This window comes from Somniosus microcephalus, chromosome 3 (assembly GCF_052327205.1).
Source record: "Somniosus microcephalus isolate GS21.2 chromosome 3, FLI_Smic_1.0, whole genome shotgun sequence".
In the NCBI taxonomy this organism is placed as follows: domain Eukaryota; kingdom Metazoa; phylum Chordata; class Chondrichthyes; order Squaliformes; family Somniosidae; genus Somniosus; species Somniosus microcephalus.
Genome location: NC_140989.1, coordinates 374,069,575 through 374,087,500, shown reverse-complemented (window position 1 = coordinate 374,087,500; position 17,926 = coordinate 374,069,575). Strand labels below are relative to the sequence as shown.

The 17,926-nt window shown below is 51.1% G+C and overlaps 1 protein-coding gene across 2 annotated transcripts in view; it reads right to left on the bottom strand.

The window, feature by feature from the left end:
- Window positions 1–275: 275 nt before the first annotated feature.
- LOC147122447 (netrin-G1-like) overlaps window positions 276–17,926 on the bottom strand; it is a 36,473-nt gene continuing 18,822 nt past the window's right edge. Inside the window, exons 4-5 of one of the 2 annotated variants that reach the window (XM_085983602.1) lie at window positions 8,293–8,427; window positions 276–505 (exon numbers count right to left, since the gene is read on the bottom strand). In XM_085983602.1, coding sequence (XP_085839728.1) covers window positions 276–505; window positions 8,293–8,427 — 365 coding nt within the window. The remainder of the gene's footprint in view (window positions 506–8,292; window positions 8,428–17,926) is intronic. The other variant, XM_085983603.1, reaches the window with a different exon arrangement.

Genomic DNA, 17,926 nt, shown 5'->3' with positions numbered 1-17,926 from the left:
ACATGGGCCGAGCGGCTGGCGATTGCAGAATGAATATTAGCAGCTGCCTCGGGCCCGCGGGGAGTCAGAGAGTCCAGTCCCCACTGACTGCCCATTCCTTCCGGGCGCTCAGATCCAGTCGGGCTGGGTGGGTGGCTGGGCTCCGGCCTCGGCTCCAGTTTGCCTTTCCCGGGGGGTCGGGGGAGGGGAGCGTGTTCTAACGGCGACGTAGTAAAGGCTGGATTCTCCTGCGCTCTTCGCACCTTCCCGTGAGCGGCCATGGCGCTGGAAGCGGCTCAGAGTGGCGGGCGGCCGTTAGCAGAGGTTAGCAGCGCAGTCAGCGACAGCAGTAGCCGGTGTAAGGTGGGCACCCATGGGCATTGGGAGACGCACCCTCCCGCTTCCTCCCCGCACTGGCCTTTCTCACACAGGAGCCCGGTGTAGGGAGCGAGGCACCGACACCTCCCATTGTCCTCACACACTCCTCCGTTCTGACACTGTGTCAGCAAGTTATCGCACACGCCCGCTGCAAGAGGCCAGAGAAAAGAAAGATCAGCTCATTGACCATCTCCCCACCTTACAGATTGGTTCAACTCTCGCCGCTCCCAGGCTCTCACTGTCACAACAACATTTTATTAGAGAAACATCTCGAAACCCAGAATATAATAAAGAATAGTCAGCCCGGATTGTAAAAGGGAACACGAAGTGGTGAGGAAAGCAGTGAACAAACAATTAGGAAAGAGGAACTCCACATTTTCACAGAATATCGAAAGCAACAGTAAAGTATTCTCCAGACACATAAATAACAAAATGAAAATCAGGATCGGGATCGGGCCACTGAAGGATACACACGATAAACTGACAGGTAATGACAGTGAAATGGCAGCAATATTGAATAAAGACTTTGCCTCGGTGTTTCCCAGGGAGATTAACATGGTGGACATGACACTGGAGGAATAGAGCAAAAAAGATAGAAAGACATTGAAGATGGAAAGGGGGAGATAATTGATAAACTGATCAAACTCAGAGAGGATAAAACCCCTAGTCCGGGTGGATTGTATTTGTAAAGTCTGTAGGTATTATGGCGAATTAATACACAGACTACAAGAGTAACTTTAACAGGACTTTACTATTCGAAGGTCAGGGCGAATCTGCCCAATAAATCCTGACACAGCACTTATATACCGGTGTGGTCACCGTCGGTATTACAGTATACAGCAGCCAAGATTAAGTAGTGCCACACCTAAAATAGTTCTCTTAAAGGTGGACGGTTACATACAATAGTTCTCTTAAAGGTAGAACAGTTACATACACTACAATCCTCCCTTTTTAGCTTACAACATACTTATTCCCCATTAACATAACATCATAACATATATACAACTTATGCAAAACAGTTCACAGATTCAGTCTCTCTGGAGGCTTCCTGACTCTGTCCGGATAACGCCTCGGTGGTGTAGTAGTTTTCAGCGGGGTAGTAGGTTCTTCTGGCAAGGTCGATTCGGCTTGAAGGACAGTGTCAGGTTCATCTGATTCTAGTATTACCAGATCGGAGGTAGGTGCTCTGGGTATCTCTGCTTCAACATTAGCCGTGTAAGGTTGTGGAGTAGGTTGGTCCTTTGTGGATGACCCTATGATCTGGTCAACATGTTGCCTTATGATGCTGTCACCAATGTCCACGGTATACATCAGCGGCCCTAGCCTTTTCCCAATAGTTCCAGGCTGCCATTTCTCGGTACGGTAGTCCCGGGCCAAAACTTGTTGACCTATCTGAAAGGATCTAGTTGGCCTTTCATTCATGCCCTGAAATTGCCGGTTCTCTACGTCCCTTCTGACGTTTGGCTTAATCAAATCCAGCCGGCATCTTAGTCTTCTATTGAAAAACATCATGGCGGGAGTTTGGTTTGTGACCGCATGTGTTGCATTCCTGTACGCCAACAAGAAGTTATCTACCTTATGTTGTAGGTTGATGTCTTCATTACCCATGGCCTTTATGGCCTTCTTGAAGGTCTGGACAAACCTTTCAGCTAATCCATTGGTGGTGGGATGGTATGGGGCTGACGTGTAGTGCTTGACCCCATTCCTTTTTAAGAACTTCCTGAATTCTTCGGACACAAATTGCGGTCCATTATCAGAACAGATCTGTTCCGGCAGGCTATTCCTAGCAAATATGGTCCTTAATACTGTGATCGTTTTTTCCGTGGTGGTGGAGGACATCTTTATTACCTCCGGCCACTTGGAGTGTGCATCCACCGCGATTAGAAACATTGAGTCCATAAATGGACCAGCAAAGTCGACGTGTACCCTTTGCCAAGGAGATGAGGGCCACTCCCATGGATGCAGAGGAGCTTGAGGTGGCACGTTTTCGACCTTCTGGCATCCTAGACAGCTCTTGGTTATTTCTTCAATGTCTCCATCAATACCTGGCCACCACACAAACGCTCTTGCTAGGTTCTTCATTTTCACTCCACCCAGGTGCCCCTCGTGAAGCTCCTTTAGCACCTTATGCTGAAGTTTGGGTGGAATCACCACTCTAGATCCACACATCAAGGTTCCTCGGCACACTGACAGCTGTTCTTTTCTTTGCGAAAATGCGGGCAGCGTTGGTTCGCCATGTGCTGGCCATCCCTCCACTGTTAAATCGTAGACTCGTGAGAGAGTCGGATCATTTCTTGTTTCATTTTCGATCATCGAATTTGTTACTGGTAGACATTCCACTATGGATGAGTGGAACATCTCTACCGGGTCCCCTGTAGCCGCCTCTTCTACTACTGGCAACGGTAGGCGCGATAACCCATCAGCATTTCCATGCTGTTTGGACCTTTTGTATTCGATGTCATATTGGTGTGCCCCAAGTATCACGGACCACCTCTGTAGCCTTTGCGCTGTCATAGTGGAAACGGCCTTGTTAGGGTTGAATATGGACACCAACGGCTGGTGGTCTGTCAGTAATGTGAACTTCTTGCCCTGCAGGTAATGATTGAATTTCTTTACTCCCCACACAAGGCTGAGGGCCTCCCTATCTATCTGAGCATAATTTCGCTCAGCGGAGGTCAATGATCGGGACGCAAATGCGACTGGCCTTTCCGAGCCATTTGGTAACTTGTGTGAAAGTACTGCTCCAATTCCATAAGGGGAAGCATCACAAGCTAGACGAAGAGGTAACGTTGGGTTGAAATGAGCCAACACTTCCTCAGAGGTAATCAACGCCTTGCTTCTGCGAAAGGCCTTCTTACAGTCCTCGCTCCACTTCCATGGTACTTCTTTCTGCAACAGAGCATTCAGCGGATGCAGCACCGTGGATAGATTTGGCAGAAACTTGTGGTAATAATTAATCAACCCCAGAAACGATCTCAACTGTGATACATTTTCCGGAGCGGGGGCCTTCACGACAGCTTCTATCTTGTCAGGTGACTTGTGCAGCCCCTCTTTGTCAATGACATGACCGCAGTACGAGATCCGTTTCTGGAAGAACTCACATTTCTGGCGATTAACTCAAAGGCCATATTCCTTCAACCTGGTGAGCACCAGTTTCAAATTTGCGAGGTGTTCCTCCTCGTCCTCTCCTGTAATCAGGATATCGTCCAAGTAACACTGAGTGCTTGGAATCCCCTGTAAGACCTGCTCCATGGCCCTCTGCCAAATTGCTGGAGCCGAAGCTACTCCAAAAACCAGTCTATTATAACGATACAAGCCTCTGTGTGTGTTGATTGTGAGATACTGGCGCGACTCTTCCTCGACTTCCATTTGTAAGTATGCTTGTGCCAGGTCTATCTTGGTGAAGTGTTTCCCGCCAGACAATGAAGCAAAGATATCCTCAATCCGCAGAAGCGGGTATTGTACCGTGTGAAGCACCGGATTAACTGTGATCTTGAAGTCTCCGCAGATGCTGACCTTTCCCGGTCACCCTGGCTTGTTACTTGATGAAGACTTCATGACGGGAACAATGGGCGTGGCCCACTCACTCCAGTCCACCTTAGACAGTACCCCTGAATGTTCAAGCTCTTCCAGTTCTGCCTCCACAGCAGGTCGTATCGCGTAAGGTACCGATCTGGCTTTGAAAAATTTTGGGCTTGCATGTTCTGCAATCTTGATTTTTGCCTTAATTCCTCTCAGTGTTCCCAGTCCTTGCTGAAATACCTCTTTAGCTTCGTCCAATATTCTGGACAACCGTTCAGGTTTGGCATCTTCCTTTCCGGAATCTACCGTCATTGTGTTTAGTGAGTGCCAGTCTATCTTTATTTTCCTGATCCACTCCCGTCCCAGAAGTGGTGGACCTCCCTCGGGTAGCACATACATGTCCATTCCTCGGTGATCTTTGCCCTTGTGTCTCACCTTGACTTTTATCTTTCCGATGGGGTATACTTTATGCCCCGTGTATGTCTGCAATACTATCTCCGTATCCCGTAGGGGAATATGTTTGAACAACTTTTTGTAATCTTGCTTATTCATGACCGTCAACGCCGATCCGGTGTCCACTTCCATTTTCACTTGGACTTTTGCAATCTGTAGTGTGACCCAGATAGTTTGTCGGTCAGCTTCTTTACTCACATTGTGAATCCTCAGACTACCCAGTTCCTTGCTGTTGGAGTCTGAATCCGAATTCTGTTCATCTGTACTCTTCCCAGTCACCTTATGTACCTTTCTGTACTTCTTCTGCGGTGACTTATTATTGCTGGTCTTCTTTCCTGACTGGCATACATTAGCTATGTGACCAGGCTTGCCACATTTCCTACATTCCTGGTTTTTCAACCAGCATTGGTTCTGATTGTGTGTTGTCTTCCCACAACGATAACATTTCGTTGTACCCGAAGTCATTTGATCCATACTGAGTACCGCTGTCTTCCGCTGCATTTCCGCCGTGCCTCTCGCTGCGGCTTCGTGCGATGCTGCAATAAGGACAGCCTTCTCAAGTGTAAGATCGTTCTCTTTGAGCAGTCATTTTTGTATTCCTTCCTTCGACATTCCACACACGAACTTGTCTCTCAGTGCCTCTGACAGATTTACCCCAAACTGGCAGTATTTTGCTAGTCTACGCAGTTCAAACAGGTACTCTGCGTTGCTTTCCTCTTTTAGTTGCGTTCTCACGTAAAATTTAGATTGTTCCGCTAACATCAGCGGTGCGAGGTTCAAATGATCCTTCAGGACAGCAACAATATAAGCGAAAGACTGATCCGCCGGTTTAGCTGGTGATAGAAGATGCTTCAATAACCCGTATGTCTTCGCACCCATTGAGTTTAGTAAGGTTAGAGCTTTGTCATAATTTGCTATCTTATTGACCTTACAATATATCTCGATGCGCTCTACATACGTGGCCCAATCTTCCACATCGGAATCGAACCCGTTGATGTTACTACGCTTAGGCATCTTCACCCTCTTCCTGAGAAACAACAACGAAATATTTCTTTAACTTTTTTTTTCCAAAATGGCGGTTTCCCGTGCTTGTCTTCTTTCCCCGCCCACTTTCAAAATGGCGGTTTCCCGCTTCTGTCTTCTTCCCCGCCTACTGGTGGCTTCCCGCGTTTCTTCCCCTGGCGGAAGGGGTAAGCTTTTCCCTCGGGCGACGACCGCTGGCTTTCGGGGTTCGCAGCCTGCGCGTCGGCTTCAGTGCGTTCCTTGTTCCCTTTTCTCGGCAGGGCAACCGGCGCTGGGTACAACCCGTTGACGGCGAACAGTTTCAGCCGCTGGGCTGGAACTCGCTCAGTCTCCCTCGCTCGGGCTCTGTCTCTCCCGCTCGCTCGGGCTCTGTTTCTCCCTCAGCGGCTTCCAATCGCGCCTCCCAGCCCTCTCGCAGTCCGGTGCTTTCCTCCCCGGCTGCGGCTGAGTTCTCCGCGATTTATTTATTTTTATATCTTCCCGCGCCTTACGATCCCGGTCGCAGCGCTTCATGGCCTCGGTTGCTGCCCGGCCTTTTTCGCCGGTCGCTGTCTAGCTGTCTCACGACGCCGTTGCGTCTCCCAGCCCGCTTGTACCGCGGCTTCCGTGCTCCACGCTGCCCCAGTCTCAGCGCCTCTGGGCCTGACTTCTGTCCGGCTCCTTTCCCCCGACCGTGGTCGAGTTCACCGCCCTTATCCTCCGTTTATTTTTTTATTTTCCCTTTACTCACAGTCACCGTGGCCGACTTGCTTCTCGTGCTGATCGGCTCACTCACCACCGTGGCAGAAGGGACAATCAGTGCCTGTTGCTGATGGAAGGCTTCGTGTCTGAATTCTTCCTTCTTCCTTGCTCTGCAGACTCGAGTTTTCTCTCAGCAGAACGACGAGGGTGGTTGCCTCTTCTCGACGCTCGTTAACTGCTTCGGAAGCATTGTTGCCGCAGGGTAAGATCGAACTCGTCGCCACTGTAAAGTCTGTAGGTATTATGGCGAATTAATACACAGACTACAAGAGTAACTTTAACAGGACTTTACTATTCGAAGGTCAGGGCGAATCTGCCCAATAAATCCTGACACAGCACTTATATACCGGTGTGGTCACCGTCGGTATTACAGTATACAGCAGCCAAGATAAAGTAGTGCCACACCTAAAATAGTTCTCTTAAAGGTGGACGGTTACGTTCAATAATTCTCTTAAAGGTAGAACAGTTACATACACGACAGTATCCGTGCATATTAAAGAGGTTAGGGAAGAGATAGCAGGGGCACTGTTACATATATATAAAGATTCATTAGAAAAGGGAACAGTGCCAGAGGACTGGTGGACAGCTGATGTGATTCCTAGAATTAAAGTGGGAGATAGAACAAGTCCAGGGAACTATAGACCAATTAGCTTATCGTCGGTGGTGGGAAAGATTCTTACTCAAAGATGTAATAGAAAAACATCTAGAATCTGAAAATATAATAAAGATTAGTCAGCACGGATTCCAAAAGGGAAGGTCATGCTTGACCAGGCCTATTGAATTATTTTACGAAGTAACAGAAAGGGTAGACAAGGGTAATGTAGTAGATGTAATATATTTGGATTTTCAAAAGGCCGTGGATAAAGTATTGTGTAGTAGAGTCTTGACTAAGGTCAGGGCATGCGGAGTCAGGGGAGAAGTAGCAGAATGGATAGCAAGCTGGCTACAAAACAAAAAACAGAGAATTAAAGGTAATTACTCAGACTGGCAAAAGCTGGGAAATGGTGTTCCAGAAGGATCGGTGCTGGGACCACTGTTGTTCACTATTTACAGAAACGATTTGGACTCGGGAATTGGAAGTATATTTTTAGAATTTGTGGATGACACCAGATTGTGGGGGTGTAGTTAATACAGAGAATGACTGCGACAAAATCCAGGAATAACATGAATAAACTCGTAGAATGGGCGAGTAAATGGCCAATGAATTTCAATATCGATCAGAGTGCTGTAGATTCTATTTAACAACAACTTGCATTTATATAGCGCCTTTAACACAGTAAAACATCCCAAGGTGCTTCACAGGAGCGTAAATAAGAGAAAAGTTGGCGCAGAGCCACATAAGGAGCCAATGTAGCTCAGCGAGCACAGGGGGGATGTGTGAACGGGAATAAATTAATGATTAAATACCTAAGGTGAGACTGAGGATTAAAGTCTGTGTCCAATTATTGTGGCCAATTCTGGGCACCACACTTTAGGAAGGATGTCAAGGCCTTGGAGAGGGTGCAGAGGAGATTTACTAGAATGGTGCCAGGGATGAGGGACTTCAGTTATGTGGAGAGACTGGAGAAGCTGGGATTGTTCTCCTTAGAGCAGAGAAGGTTAAGGGGAGATTTGATAGAAGTGTTTAAAATCATGACGAGTTTTGATCGAGTAAATAAGGAGAAACTGTTTCCAGTGGCAGGAGGGTCGGTAACCAGAGGACACAGAGTGAAGGGAATTGGCAAAAGAACCAGAGGGGAGATGAGGAGAATGTTTTTACAGCGAGTTGTTGTGATCTGGAATGCGCTGCCTGAAAGGGCGGTGGAAGCAGATTCAACAGTAACTTTCAAAAGGGAATTGGAGAAATCCTTGAAAAGGGAAGCAAGGAAAGATTTACAGGGCTCTGGGGAAAGAGTACGGAGCGGGACTAATTGGAGAGCTCTTTCAAAGAGCCGGCACGGGCACGATGGGCCGAATGGCCTCCTCCTGTGCTGTGTGATTCTATGAAACGCCCATCACTGAGCTCTAGACCTCCCTTTGCGAGGAGCTGTGCCACTAATTGTGTGGCGGGTGATGGGAGGGTCCAGGAGGGTTCACTCACTAAAAGCCTCTGTGATTCCCCCCACGGTATCTCTGCTATCGGATACTCTGCTGACCCTGACACACAGAAGCTGGGGCGGAGTGAGGGGAGGGGCTGGTGCTGGAACAGTTACTTACCTCGACAGCCCCTGTGCCAGTAATATCCGGGCAGGCACTTGTCACACTTGGGCCCTGTTGCCCCCTCCTTACAGTCACAATATCCCGTGTCATTACAGCGATGGTGGAGCGAGCCATCAGGGTGACACTTACAGTCTGCAGAAACAAGACAACACACACACTGCACACGGCTGTTCCCCATAAAACACATCGACACAACCTCAGCCACAGGTATGAGTGCGAGCCGGGACAAGGGAGGGTCAGACTCTGGGGGTGAAACAAGTCTCCAACACTTTACAAACAGCTTCAATCCCCCACACACTGACTGCACACGGCCCGTGTTCCACTCCCTGGGGCGACGGCACAGAATTAACACAGGTTAACAAGGCCCGAAAAAGCAATCCAAACACTGGGTTCATCACTAGAGGGTAGAATTCACAAGCACAGAAGTGATGTTAAACTTGTATCGAACCTTGGTTAGACCGCACTTGGAGCACTTTGCACAGTTCTGGTCTCCATATTATAAAAAGGATATAGAGGCACTGGAGAAGGTGCAAAATAAGATTCACACGGATGATCCCAGAACTGCGAGGTTATAACTATCAGGAAAGACTGAACAGGCTGGGGCTCTTTTCTCCAGAAAAGAGAAGATTGAGGGGGGACCTGATCGAGGTCTTTAAGATTATGAAGGGGTTTGATCGGGTAGACGTAGAGAAGATGTTTCCATTTGTGGGGAGTCGAAAACTAGGGGCGATAAATATAAGATAGTCACTAATGTGGTAAACCACTGTTTGTATTCCTGTTTGTCCTGTTTGTATTCCACTGTGTACATGCCTGGACATGCCTCGGCTGACTCCTCCCACAGGTCCTAGTATAAAGGTGACTGCTCCCCAGCCCTTGTATCCTGGACCGGTCGACCACTCGAGGCAGACCTCCATTCTGTTGTTAATAAAAGCCTTTAGTTACTCTTCTAACTCTCAGTCTTTTATGAGTAATTGATAGCGCATCAATTTTATTAACAACATTTTTATAATGGAGAAGATCCTCACACCAGCATGCCTGGACTTAGATCATCGGGAGGCGGACTCATCCACCAAGTTTACTCACTGGCTTAAGTGTTTCGAAAAATTCCTGACCGCCTCCGAAGCAATCAAATCGGACGAGGACAAACTGGATGTCCTGACCTCCAAAGTGAACCACCGAGTGTACTCGGTCATCCAAGACGCGACCTCGTACGCGGATGCTATCAAGCTCCTCAAGGACCAGTACACGCGCCCAGTGAACGAAGTGTACGCCAGGCACCTCCTGGGGAGTCGTAAACAACAACCTGGGGAATCGACCGTGGAATACCTTCAGGCACTGTCTGTGCTTGGCTGGGCCTGTGGTTGTAAGGATGTAAAGGCCCCCGTGTACACAGAGGAACTTATCCGGGACGCTTTTGTAGCGGGCCACAGATCCAATTACACACGACAGCGACTGTTGGAGCAGAGCAACCTTGACCTCAACAAGGCCTCTGAACTCGCACTATCGTTGGATGCAGCCTACCAGGGCATGGATGCCTACTCCTCTGCACCGTGGACGCCGCGGGGAATGACAGCCTGGGACACGGTAGGACCGCCTCATAGCGCCGTGCCACCCCAGCCACACCCCAACAACGGCCCAACTACCGCAGCAGTGTCCCAAGGCCAGACAGCAGTGCCCCAAGGCCAGAAATGCTACTTCTGTGGCCAGGCAAAACACCCCAGAGCGCGCTGCCCGGCAAAAAACGCGATCTGCTCGGGCTGCGGGAAGAAGGGACACTACGCTAGCGTCTGCAGGGCCAAAGCCACCCCGAACCCCAGCAGCGCCGCGTGTGGGCCATGCGGGCCGCCATTTTGGACCTCCCCGGCCGTGTGCGAATCACCGGTACAGCAGCCATTTTGGACGCCTCCAGCCACAAGGGGATCATGGACGCCGCCATCTTGGACGACAGCCGGGACGCAGCAGACCCCCGACACCGCCTCATCTGATACCCGCAGCGACACACCGACCCCTACGCTGGCATCCGTTACACTGGACCAAGCGAGACCGCACCAACTGGCCAGTTCCACAATGGACATTAAGGTAAATGGTCACGATACAATCTGCCTTTTTGACTCTGGGAGCACGGAGAGCTTCATCCACCCCGACACGGTGCGGCGTTGCTCTCTCCCAGTCCTGCCTGCGCAACAGCGGATTTCTATGGCCTCCGAGTCCCAGTCGGCGGACATCGGCGGCTACTGCGTGGTGACACTCGTAGTAGACGGGACCGTGTACGATCATTTTAAACTTCTGGTCCTGCCTGACCTCTGCGCTGCCGTCCTGCTGGGGTTAGATTTTCAGTGCCACCTTAAAAGTGTTACGATGGCGTACGGTGGACCCCTACCCCCACTCACAGTCCGCAGCCAGCAGCTTCCAAATTGCCCGCCGCGCACCAGGTGCAACCTCTCCACACTCAGAGTCACCCCCCCACCACTGTTTGCTAACCTCACCCCCGACTGTAAGCCCATCGCCACAAAGAGCAGGCGATACAGTGCCGGGGACAGGGTTTTCATTAAAACCGAAGTGGAGCGGCTCCTGAAAGAAGGGATTATTGAGGGCAGCACCAGCCCCTGGCGAGCCCAGGTTGTGGTCGTTAAGACCAGCGAGAAGCAGCGCCTGGTCATCGACTACAGCCAGACAATAAATCGCTACACCCTGCTGGACGCCTACCCACTCCCCCGTATAGCTGATATGGTCAACCAGATCGCGCAGTACCGCGTCTTCTCGACCATTGACCTGAAATCAGCGTACCACCAGCTCCCTATCCGCCCTGAGGACCGCCAGTACACTGCCTTTGAGGCAAACGGCCGCCTCTATCACTTCCTTAGGGTTCCCTTTGGCGTCACCAACGGGGTCTCCATCTTCCAAAGGGAGATGGACCGGATGGTAGATCAAAATGCGTTGCAGGCCACTTTCCCATATCTGGACAATGTGACCATCTGCGGCCGTGACTTGCAGGACCATGACGCAAACCTCGAAAAATTCCTCCGCACCGCCCAACTCCTAAACCTGACATATAACAAGGAGAAGTGCATATTCCGCACAAACCGCCTCGCCATCCTTGGCTGTGTTGTGGAACACGGAGTCATCGGCCCCGACCCCGACCGGATGCGTCCCCTTATGGAACTTCCACTGCCCCACTGCCTCAAGGCCCTGAAGAGGTGCCTAGGGTTTTTCTCCTATTACGCCCAGTGGGTCCCCTACTATGCGGACAAGGCCCGTCCGCTGATCAAGTCCACCTCTTTTCCCTTGACGGCAGAGGCCCGCTTAGCCTTCCACCGTATCAAGGAGGACATTGCCAAAGCCACCATGCACGCAGTGGACGAATCCATCCCCTTCCAGGTGGAAAGCGACGCGTCCGACTTTGCCCTGGCCGCTACCCTCAATCAGGCGGGGAGACCCGTGGCCTTCTTTTCACGAACCCTCCAAGGCCTGGAGACCAGACACTCCGCTGTTGAGAAGGAGGCCCAGGCGATTGTGGAGGCTGTGCGTCATTGGAGGCACTACCTGGCCGGAAAACGATTTACCCTGCTCACTGACCAGCGTTCAGTTGCTTTTATGTTTAACAACAAGCAGAGGGGCAAAATCAAAAATGACAAGATCTTGAGGTGGAGAATCGAACTTTCCACCTACAACTACGAGATCTTGTACCGGCCCGGGAAGCTAAATGAACCCCCGGATGCGCTATCGCGTGGCACCTGCGCCAGCGCGCAGATCGATAGACTACGGGTCCTCCACAATGACCTCTGCCACCCGGGGGTCACCAGGTTCTTCCACCTCATCAAGGCCCGCAACCTGCCTTACTCTATTGAGGAGGTCAGGACCATGACCAGGAACTGCCAAGTCTGCGCTGAGTGCAAACCACACTTTTATAGACCAAACAGGGCCCACCTGATAAAAGCCACTCGCCCCTTCGAGCGCCTGAGCATTGATTTTAAAGGGCCTCTCCCCTCCTCCGACCGCAATGTGTACTTCCTCAATATTTTTGATGAGTACTCCCGTTTCCCGTTCGCCTTCCCCTGCCCGGACATGACCAGTGCCACGGTCATTAAATGTCTGAACAACCTCTTCACCCTGTTCGGCTTCCCCAGCTATATCCATAGCGACCGGGGCTCATCGTTTATGAGCGACGAACTCCGTCAGTACCTGCTAACTAGGGGTATTGCCACAAGCAGGACCACCAGTTACAACCCCCGGGGGAACGGACAGGTGGAAAGAGAAAATGCGACAGTTTGGAAGGCCGTCCTGCTAGCCTTAAAGTCTAGGGGCCTTCCAACCTCCCGCTGGCAGGATGTGCTCCCCGATGCGCTCCACTCTATTCGGTCACTGCTCTGCACTGCCACTAACGCCACCCCTCATGAGAAAATGTTTGTCTTCCCAAGGAAGTCCACATCAGGGACGTCGCTACCGCCATGGCTGACGTCCCCAGGGCCGGTCCTACTGAGAAGGCACGTGAGGACCCATAAAATGGACCCCCTGGTCGAGAGGGTCGACCTCCTCCACGCCAACCCCCAGTATGCTTACATCGCAAACCCGGACGGGCGGGAGGACACAGTCTCCATAAGAGACCTTGCACCCTCGGGGACCACAGTAACCCACTACCCACTACCACCCCCCCCCACGATCCGATATCCAGCCCCAGCAGACGGCAGGCCTGGGCCCCGCGACCCACTCGACATCTACGAGGACGACACGCCTGTGCCACAGCCTACGCTGGACTCGACGCCGGAAGCTTCACTACCCCTGCCGTCGCCACGCCGATCACAGCGGCAGACAAGACCTCCGGAGAGACTCCAATACATTAACTTTTAATACACTTCACCCCGCCGGACTCAATTTTAAACAAGGGGTGAATGTGGTAAACCACTGTTTGTATTCCTGTTTGTCCTGTTTGTATTCCACTGTGTACATGCCTGGACATGCCTCGGATGACTCCTCCCACAGGTCCTAGTATAAAGGTGACTGCTCCCCAGCCCTTAGTATCATGGACCGGTCGACCACTCGAGGCAGACCTCCATTCTTTTGTTAATAAAAGCCTTTAGTTACTCTTCTAACTCTCAGTCTTTTATGAGTAATTGATAGCGCATCAACTAATAAATCCCATCGGTAATTCAGGAGAACCTTCTTTCCCCAGAGAGTGGTGAGAATGTGGAACTCGCTCCCACAGGGAGTGGTTAAGGAGAATAGCACAGATGTATTGAAGGGGAAGCTGGATAAACACATGAGGGAGAAGGGAATAGAAGGATAGGGTGAGATGAGGAAGGACGGGAGGAGGCTCGAGTGGAGCAGAAACACCGGCACGGACCAGTTGGGCTAAAAGCTCGTGGACAGGTACAAAAACTAATGAGAAAGGCTGATGGAATGTTGGCCTTTCTCTCGGGGGCTGGAACACAAAGGGGAGGAAGTTATGTTCCAGCTGCACAGAGCTCTGGATAGACTGCATCTGGACACTGCGTTCAGTTCAGGGCCCCGACCCTCAGGAAGGATAGACTGGCCTTGGAGGGGGAGCGGCCCAGATTCACCAGACTGACACCGGGGCTAAAAGGGTTAAATTCTGAGGCCAGGCTGCACAGACTGGGCTTGTATTCCCCTGAGTTAAAGGGTGATCTAATCGAGGTGTTTAAGATGATTAAAGGAGTTGATCGGGTCGATAGAGAAACTATTTCCTCTGGTGGGGGGAGTCCAGAACAAGGGGGCAGAACCTTAAAATTAGAGCCCGGCCATTCAGGGGTGATGTTAGGAAGCACTTCTTCACACAAAGGGCAGTGGGAATCTGGAACTCTCTCCCTCAGAGAGCTGTTGAGGCTGGGGGTCAATTGGAAATTTCAGAACTGAGATTGATGGATTTTTGTTGGGTAAGGGCATTAAGGGTTACGGAACCGAGGCGGGTTGATTGAGTTACGATACAGATCAACCCTGATCGAACTGGATGGTGGAACCAGCTCGCAGGGCTGAATGGCCTCCTCCTGTTTCTATGTTCCTATGAATGGCCTGTTTCTGTGCTGGACATTCTGTGTAATTCTGTGTGTGGAGAATGGGAGGAGATGAGGAAATGGAGAGAGGATTGTTGTTGGACACTGGGGGGAGGGGCAACATTGAGCAGAGGCGAGCGACGCTGCTACGAGTCGGGATGGTCGTTTACCGAGAGTACAAACAACATACAAATTCCTGAAAAGCAATGGAGACAGGGAGGCAACGGTTATATCATCAAAACACAGGGCTTTCGATTCACCGCAACAAAGCAAGGGCCAGGCCTCATCGCTAGGGAAAGGTTGGACCAGGCCTCGTCGCTAGGGAAAGGCTGGACCAGGCCTCATCACCAGGGAAAGGCTGGACCAGGCCTCATCGCTAGGGAAAGACTGGACCAGGCCTCATCACTAGGGAAAGACTGGACCAGGCCTCATCGCTAGGGAAAGACTGGACCAGGCCTCATCACTAGGGAAAGACTGGACCAGGCCTCATCACTAGGGAAAGGTTGGGTTGGGGCCTGGTCGCTAGGGAAAGGCTGGACCAGGCCTCATCGCTAGAGAAAGACTGGACCAGGCCTCATCACTAGGGAAAGGTTGGGTTGGGGCCTGGTCGCTAGGGAAAGGCTGGACCAGGCCTCATCGCTAGGGAAAGGCTGGACCAGGCCTCATCGCTAGGGAAAGGTTGGACCAGGCCTCATCGCTAGAGAAAGACTGGACCAGGCCTCATCGCTAGGGAAAGGTTGGGTTGGGGCCTGGTCGCTAGGGAAAGGCTGGACCAGGCCTCATCGCTAGGGAAAGGCTGGACCAGGCCTCATCGCCAGGGAAAGGTTGGACCAGGCCTCATCGCTAGGGAAAGGCTGGGTTGGGGCCTAGTCACTGGGGAAAGGGGAGTTGATTTCCGACACCCTTTTGCTCAGCACTATCGAAGGTATTTTCTTTGTTGCTTTACCTTGTTTCGGGCTGAAAGCAGAAGGGTGAAGGAAGGAGGCGAGAGCGGAGATTGTAACAGGAACTGACCGAGGCAAACGTTGTGGTGGTCCAGCTGTGCTGAAGGGTTTCGGTGGAAGCCCAGCCGGCATAACTGGCAGTGTCGCCCTCTAGTGTTGTGCTTACAGCTCACGCAAATGGCGGTGGAGAGCAGCTCGAGGTAACTGCACCGGTTCGAGTGGCCAAAGCATTCGCAGTCTTGCAAGGAAAAGACAGAGAGTGTAGACGGCACGTAGACAGGACGTAGACGGGTCGCAGACTGCGAGAGGGCCACATGCTGCAGGAATGAGAGGTGGGGAGGAAATGGCTGGAATGGGAGGGAGGGAACACTGAGGCTTTTAGCAGTGAGGGGAGAACATCAGACTCCCGGCTAGTTACGGTTTGCAGTGTATCAGGCAGATGGCAATGGATGGTCCCAATCCCGGGTTTATAGAGTCCTGTGCCGGGTTTTATACAGTACTGGCAAGTTAGGGGCCTTTCAGCCGTGTCTCAGTGGGCAGCACTCTCGCCTCGGAGTCAGAAGGTCGTGGGTTCAAGTCCCACTCCAGAGACTCGAGCCCATAATCCAGACTGACACTAATGCAGTACTGAGGGAGTGCTGCACTGTCGGAGGGGCAGTACTGAGGGAGCGCCGCACTGTCGAAGGGGCAGTACTGAGGGAGTGCTGCACTGTCGGAGGGGCAGTACTGAGGGAGTGCTGCACTGTCGGAGGGGCAGTACTGAGGGAGCGCTGCACTGTCGGAGGGGCAGTACTGAGGGAGTGCTGCACTGTTGGAGGGGCAGTACTGAGTGTGCTGCCTTCCTTTAGGAATTTATGTTAGTTTCAATTTAATTCAGGGGTTTAATTAATTTGGGTCGATTCCCATTGTGTGCCGCCACCTAGTGGATATTTGGTACCTAGCAAGTGCAGTAAAGCGCAGTAAAGTGCAGTAAAGTAAAATTGCTGTATATCACAAGACCTGCAGCTCGACACATGGTGTTGCAGTTATTTTCTTGTTACGCTTCGGCCTTGGACACTATTTGTCTGTAAGTACTTGAGAATGTTATAGATGATTAGTGAACACTATATTTTGCAGAAAATGTTTAGTTTGTAAACTTTCTCTGTAAGCAAACCTGCACAGCTAGCCGTGACTTGCTCGCTCTCTGTGTCTAGCTGGTTAACTTGTAGCTGTATTTTGATGCACTATGTACAGGGCTAATTTAAAGAGAATGTAAGAGAATGCCTTTCAGTTTGCTAAATGTATATTCACAGTGAGCTGTGTTTCCACGTGTTTTGGTAAGTTACATGCCAAATGTACTGTGTTGCTCAGGCTTACCTAAGTTTGTGTATGATTATCAGTTATGTGCTTGTGTACGAATGTGTGCTTCCACTTCTGCATTGTATTTCAGTTTCACAATAAGAATCTTTCAGTAAAGTTTACAAGAAAAGTCAAGCCTTGTGATTTTTATGGGAAGATATCAAATTGTTAGCTACCTGTCTAGCTCTGCATAGGAACGCGCTGCAAGGGCAGAAAACTGAGGGAGCGCTGCACTGTCAGAGGGGCAGTACTGAGGGAGCGCTGCACTGTCGGAGAGGCAGTACTGAGGGAGTGCTGCACTGTCGGAGGGGCAGTACTGAGGGAGCGCTGCACTGTCGGAGGGGCAGTACTGAGGGAGCGCTGCACTGTCGGAGGGGCAGTACTGAGGGAGTGCGACACTGTCGGAGGGGCAGTACTGAGGGAGCGCTGCACTGTCGGAGGGGCAGTACTGAGGGAGTGGAAGTTCTTATGGCTGGAGGAGTGAAGAGATCTCGAAGGGTCTTATGGCTGGAGGTGGTTACAGAGACAGGGAGGGGCGAGACCATGGGGGGATTTGAACGTGAGGATGAGAATTATAAATTGGAGGTGTTGCTGGACCGGGAGCCAATGTCGACTCAATCAGTCGCTTCTCCGGGTCTACTCACTGCCTGTGTTGTAGCTCGAAGCGGATCGATCACTAATTAGCGGGAATCTGGTCCGCAGAGCCGATGATTTAATGCAGTGAGGCCGGTGACAGGCTGTTATTATGGGATTTCGGTACATTCAAGTAGGTTGAGGGTTTGAAAGGCAAACTCTGTAATGCAGGATGTGACTGAGTCTCCCTGTTATTATTCAGCGTGACTCAATCCAGCAACAACACGCTCAGTAATTCAGCACAAAATGGAGATTCATCGCCAGACATTAGAACTAGTTTATCTTTCGTTAAATTTGTGTCAGTGTGGAAGGTTTGAGTGTCTGTTTCTTCCTGTAGGTTCTGACTGTACCTGGGCAGGAAAGGGGCAGGTTTGGGGTCAAAGTGTAATGTTTCACAAAAGCCCAAAGTGCCCCAGTCCCCCAGTCCCGGTCAGTGTGGAGAGGTACAGTCACTCCCGGTCAGTGTGGGGAGTTACGGTCACTCCCAGTCAGTGTGGGGAGTTACGGTCACTCCCGGTCAGTGTGGGGAGTTACGGTCACTCCCGGTCAGTGTGGGGATTTACGGTCACTCCCGGTCAGCGTGAGGAGTTACGGTCACTCCCGGTCAGTGTGGGGAGTTATGGTCACTCCCGGTCAGTGTGGGGAGTTACGGTCACTCCCGGTCAGTGTGGGGAGTTACGGTCACTCCCGGTCAGTGTGGGGAGTTAC